At 48.7% G+C, this 5,697-nt stretch overlaps 1 protein-coding gene across 1 annotated transcript; it reads right to left on the bottom strand.

Moving 5' to 3' along the window:
* Positions 1–44: 44 nt before the first annotated feature.
* Positions 45–5,231, bottom strand: LOC119335417 (O-acyltransferase WSD1-like). Its single transcript, XM_037607554.1, has 7 exons — positions 4,968–5,231; positions 4,221–4,841; positions 4,052–4,118; positions 3,894–3,967; positions 3,419–3,634; positions 3,143–3,280; positions 45–233 (listed from the first exon to the last, which is right to left on the bottom strand). Exons 1-7 carry the CDS (start codon positions 5,229–5,231, stop codon positions 66–68), a joined length of 1,548 nt encoding a protein of 515 aa, XP_037463451.1. The 3' UTR covers positions 45–65.
* Positions 5,232–5,697: the final 466 nt, after the last annotated feature.

Below are 5,697 nucleotides of genomic sequence, written 5' to 3'. Positions count from 1 at the left end.
CCACACACACACACAAATTTATTTAGCGCATATACGTGTAGGGTCCTGATTTAGTTGTCTATTGCTTAGTCATTCTTAGTTGACGTTGAAAGTCTTGAAGCCGCGTCCTTCATGACCGTGAGGGTCTGGTCAAAGTCATCCAAAAGTTGATGATAATCTGGAAACTTGTCCTCGTCAACTGATAGAATTATCTTGATAGTGCTTCTGTAGCTTTGGTAGTGAATAATCAGAGCCTACAAAAGCAATCCTAGAAATTAATTGCCAATCATGGTATAGGAAAAAAATGAAATACTCTAAGGGTTTACTAATTTTAATTTTTTTGTGAGGTTACTAATTTTAAGATTGTTCTAGTACAAAATCTAGGAAAGAAAGCTGAGCTAAAGAAACCCTCAATTGATTACTCTACAGGCCCGAATCAGGGGCGGACCCAGGACAAAAATGTCCTAGTGAGTGGATCAGTGTGCCTCAGGATGGCTCTTCGCATAGTGATCCTAATGCAGCGGGTTAGTTGAGCAACCTGCTAGCAACGATTTTTGTCGGAGCTCCTTCACCCCGTCCTTTATGATATATGCATGTTTGATTCATTCCTATTTTTGTTTTTCTCTTCGGTTGTAACCCAACACCTAACCGAGATCTCGATGGACCGAAGCGTCGGTTATTGATTTCTCATAAAACCGTTTGGTTAGCAAAATCAGAAACCAAAATTCCAAATAAACCGAAGGACGGGAGACGCTCCCCCCCTCGTGCCGCCCCGCTTAGGCGACCCGAGGGGCGAAAACCCTAGCCCCGCCGCCCCCTCCCCTCCTCTCCCTTCCCTCGCCGCCGCCTGAGGCAACTGCTGCCGGGCAAGCTCGGCCCACTGCTGATGAAGGCGGCAGCGGGGCCCTCGCCGCCTCGCCACCTGTGGGGGGCCTTTGGATCCGGGGCGGCGGCCCCGGCAGGTGTGGCGCCGCCGGCTTCGGCTCCCGGTGGCGTGTGCGGGGGTCGGTGTTATCTCGGCCGTGCGGGGGGCGAGAGCCCCGGTGGATGCAGGCCAGCGCGCGGCGGCGGCGGATTCGTCTCCTGTCGCGTCAGATCTGGCCGCCTCCATTCCCCTTCTTCCCCAACGAGCGCCTCCCCCCTCAGATCCGCCCTGTTTCGTCATGGGACTGCGGTCTTCTGCGGGTGGGAGTGGGCGACGGGGCTGCAGGACCGGGGGAAACCCCTAGCCAGCCGTGTCGGCTGCGACAACGACGACGCCCGCGGGCCCGCTCACCTTCCTGGAGGCGCCGGTCAGGTCCTGCCCCCTACCCCCTTCCCCTTTGTCTCCCGGGTGAAATCCTCAACATTGTTGGGCAGCGGCGACGCCCAGGGCGCCATAACCTTCTTGAAGGCGCTGTTTTGGGAACAAAGATGGGTTACAGGCTTCGTGGTGGTGTAGGTGGAGTGTGTCGGCGGCGGCAGAGTGTCTCCAGCGGCGGCGGTGTCCCCCTGGGCATGTGGTCAAGCTGGTTTGGTGCTCTTCGTTGGGCTGCAGGGCTCCTCCGGTGCCCGTGGATTCTCCAGGACGTGAGGGGATAGGGTTGCCCTCCTCCGGTGGCTGCTCTTCTGCTCGTCGAGCGAGCCGACGATTTGGTTTTGGCTCTTGCTGCTGCCCATTTGTGCATTCCGACAGCTCGCCCCTGTTTCATGCCTGGACTCTTGCATTTGGCATTGCTCTGTTTCAGGTAAGTCGCCGACGGCAGGCTGGGAACGCCTGGTTCCGCCCCTGTGGTTTCCTGCGATGCCATCCATGCAAGTTCTAGGGTGAGCATGTCCATCGCTCACCGGTGCGGCGCCTTGAGCCAGGCGAGGAGGCAGGGGCCTTCTGTGACGATGGATCTGGATGGATGTGTCTCCTTCAAGCCCAGGTGTTTGGCAATGGCGTGCTTTGCTCCGTCGTCGGTGCTCTTTGCTAAGACGCTTAACGTTTTTGCCTTGGTTCTAGGCGTGTATGGGGTTCCCGGCATCTCTAGCTATGTGTTCTTTACTTCTAGCTAGCTAGCTTGTTGTATGCCTCTGTGAGCTGCTCCTAGGCGCCTTTGTTTCTTTGCCTTTTGTTTTTATTTCCTTTTTGTTGGAGTGTGGTTGTATTCCAAAGTTGTAATCCTGGCCGGTTGATGGCTTTGTTAATCCAAAGCCGAGCTCTTCTTGAGCCTACGTTCCAAAAAATAAAATAAACCGAAGCACCGAACCGAATAGTTCGGTCTAACCGAACGCCCAGGGCTCCACCTGAATAATTTCCATTAATCTGCTTATGCAGTTAAATAATTTGTCGGCGAATCCTCCTAGCTATATGACGCCCGTGGGCGTCGGATGCTGGGACGCCCACAGGCAAAGCTAGTTGGACCAGCCCAGATCAAGGTTCACTGTGTTGCTTCTGCTATTTCGCTTTTTTGGGGTTTTCTGTTGTGGTTTACAGTTTGGTTTTCTGTGTTGGTTTTTCTTTCTCCGGCAATTTATTTATTTTTTGTCTTTCCTTTTTTGTTTTTACTTTTCATTTTCTGTTTATCTTTTTTTCTATTACCAGTTTGTTTTGTTTTTTTGTTCCTTCTGTTTCTTTTTTGCCTTCTTGTGGAATTTTTATTTTATTTTCAGTATAAATATATTTTTACACACACACACACACACACACATTTTTTGAATATAAGGTGGACATTTTTTCAAAACACAGTGAACTTTTCTCAATATATGCTGAACATTTTTAATAGATGGTGAACATTTTTGGATATACGATGAACTTTTTTGTATATATGGTGAATATTATGTAAATACACACTGGATTTTTTCAAAAGTAGGTAAAATTTTTTTTTCATATACTCTAAGCTTTTTTAAAATACACTAAGCATTTTAAACACAAACTGAATATTTTTGAAGTACACAATGAATATTTTTTACACACACGATGAACTTTTATCAGTACACGACGTTTCCTAAGAAGGTGACATAATAGTGTTCACAACCTAAAGCAAACTAAAACAATGTACCCCTTCAAAGTTTAAGATATCTTTGTGTTATCAGTTTTGCTAGTGGATACAAATGTACATGACTAATCAGTTGCATTCTTATAGAAATTAAGTAACTTATGAAAAACTGGAAGTATGCAAGATCACAAGTTCCCTACCTCTGGAATCCCATAGACGCTAGGCGCAAGGAAAGCCACTGGGTGTCCACATAACTCTACCTGTTCAGCTGGTCCAACCATGTTTGAGAAAACTATTGTTGTACGTGCGAAGAGACGCCGAAAGATTGAAGTTCCTACCTGGTTCAATCATCACGATGTAATGCAATTTGAAACACTAAAACGAAGAAGAAGAATTATGAGCTGTTACTTAATTTGCTAGATTAAGTTTTTTGTAGTTTAATTTTAGATTGAGCGAAGGGAAACAAAGCAGTATACCTTGACACCAAAAAATTTCGTGAAAATCAGACCAATCTTATATGTCAATATCACTTCGAGTGACCTCTTTTTCCTATCAAGAACCTTCTTTGCCTTGCGAATATATGCAAGTGGATCTTCGTGCATGGCCAGATAAAATGAAAGAATAATGTAGCCCAGTTTATTTCCCCATGTCACCTCGTTCCTCTTATCAGATTCTATCACATTAACATATGTCTGTTCATAGTGGTAAAATCAGAAAAATAAGTTAAAATACTGGTAATCTATGAAATATGATGGTGATATCATCGGACAATGTTCAGAGATACTCCCTCCGTATCAAAATATAAGACGTTTTTTAGGCCAGTTTAGCCTACAAAAACGTCTTATATTTTGGTACAGAGGCGGTATATGTTGGTGAAAATCGATGGTGCATGGCATTTAGCATCCATTAATTGCATATATTTTCTGAAAAGGTAAGTACATCTTACCTTACCTGTAGGCTAGTGGCTGGCCTTGTGTTGACAGGAAGGAGTGATCGCAAACAGATTTTGCTAGTGTTAGTGTCACCTGACATTGAAGTTTAAGTAAAGAACTGTTTAGTAAAAACAGTTGCACCATTAAACACTTGCTTGTTACCCTTGAGGTACTTACCGGACTTGCGGAAGTAATATCTTGATAGAGCAGCAGAAGTCACTGCAACCAGCACATCATTGACGGTCTGTGGTTCCCGGCAAAAAAGAAAGAAAGTTAACAGTCCGTGGGGAAAATATAATAATTTGATGAACAAATTAAACTGCTAGCTTAGCTTAATTATACGTACGCAGCTCATGGAGCTCTTGAGGAACATGACGTCATCCAGGCTAAGACTCCGGTGGACGAAGCGCTTGGCGTGGAACTCATCGTCGTCGGCACGCTTGAACAGGGTGCGCGGGTCACTCAGGAACAGAATCGTGGCGGCGAAGTAGGCAACGTCCGACGCGGTGTTCCACGCGAGCACGAGGTACGACCAGACCCACGTGACGAGCGCCAGGGCGCCCGTGGAAAGCGGGGGCCGGCGTCGCGACGCGTAGATGGCGCCCGTGCGGGAAGGACGACGACGACGCGGAGGCGTGGCTGGCCGAGCCTTCGTGTCGGCGGCGGCGTTGCGCGTGGACATCATGAGAAGCGCCATTAGAGACATGCCGTCGCCGTAGGCGTGGTGCACCCGGACCGCCACGGTGGAGGCCGCCTCGGAGGTCGGGAAGTCGAGGAGATGGAACTCCAGAAGCGCGCGGGAGCGGTCCATGGGCAGCGTGGACAGCGAGGCGACGTAGTCCTCCACGGCCTTGTCTGGGTCGGCGGCCACGGCCGCGCCATCCAGCCTGGGGACGATCATATGATCCTCGGCGTTCACAGCCGTGCGCGCCCATCGCGCCCCTCCATTGCTTGACCCGTCCGCCACCTGTACGTGCATGGTCGTGCATATGGTAATTAAACGGAGCTCATGAATGTTCTTCCAGCGCGCGGTTAAGCAGCCGTAGAGAGTGACAAGAGTACGGACTTGAAAACCTTCAGAAAGAGTGCGTACTTGAATGCATCCCAAGCGCGGGCATCGGGCAAGCAGAGATTCGATACCGGCTCGGAAGATGCTCAGGTTTATCGGCGTGTCGAGGCCGATGGTGACGACGATATAAATACCTATATCTTCCATGGCTCTTGCTGTAGGGCTCACGGGCTCCTCCGCGGGGTTCTCCGGCGTCCACTCGGTGCCGGCAGGTTCTGTTGACACGCGGATCGGGAGCAGTCGGTTTCCTGGAACTGACGCCCATGGACTACCACTCACAGGGTCCATTGCTGCTTCCCTATGCATGAACGCTGGCTACTCGATCGATCGTATGCGCAAAGGCTCTGTTCCCTAGCTGTTATATATAGGACTCCCGAAGGTGATGGCGCAACGCACCGGTTCCGTTCCATCTATTCTGCAACTATTTCCGATATGATTTCCACAAAACGTATCAGTAATATGGAATAGCTATTTGGGAGACCGACAGTTTGGGTAGGCAAATCATGTTCGATTGAGCTGAAATTTTGAGGGAATCTCAGAAACTCGTGTGTCTACTTGTCTGTCAAATTTGATGCTATTTGGTTCAGCGGTTAGATAGCAGTTTGTAAAATACGAAAGGAGACAGAAGCTGTGCAAACTCCGCTTCCTCTTGTGGTTGTTGTTACTGCCGTCAGTTGGCAATGTGGAGAGTGTGTTGTAAATCTCTCTAGAGGTTCTAGAGAAGACTTTGTACTCACCGTTCTCATAGTGAAGT

The sequence above is a fragment of the Triticum dicoccoides genome, chromosome 7B (genome assembly GCF_002162155.2).
Source record: "Triticum dicoccoides isolate Atlit2015 ecotype Zavitan chromosome 7B, WEW_v2.0, whole genome shotgun sequence".
Taxonomy (NCBI): domain Eukaryota; kingdom Viridiplantae; phylum Streptophyta; class Magnoliopsida; order Poales; family Poaceae; genus Triticum; species Triticum dicoccoides.
Note: the sequence above shows the minus strand (reverse complement) of the source record. Positions and strands in the feature narration are given on the sequence as shown.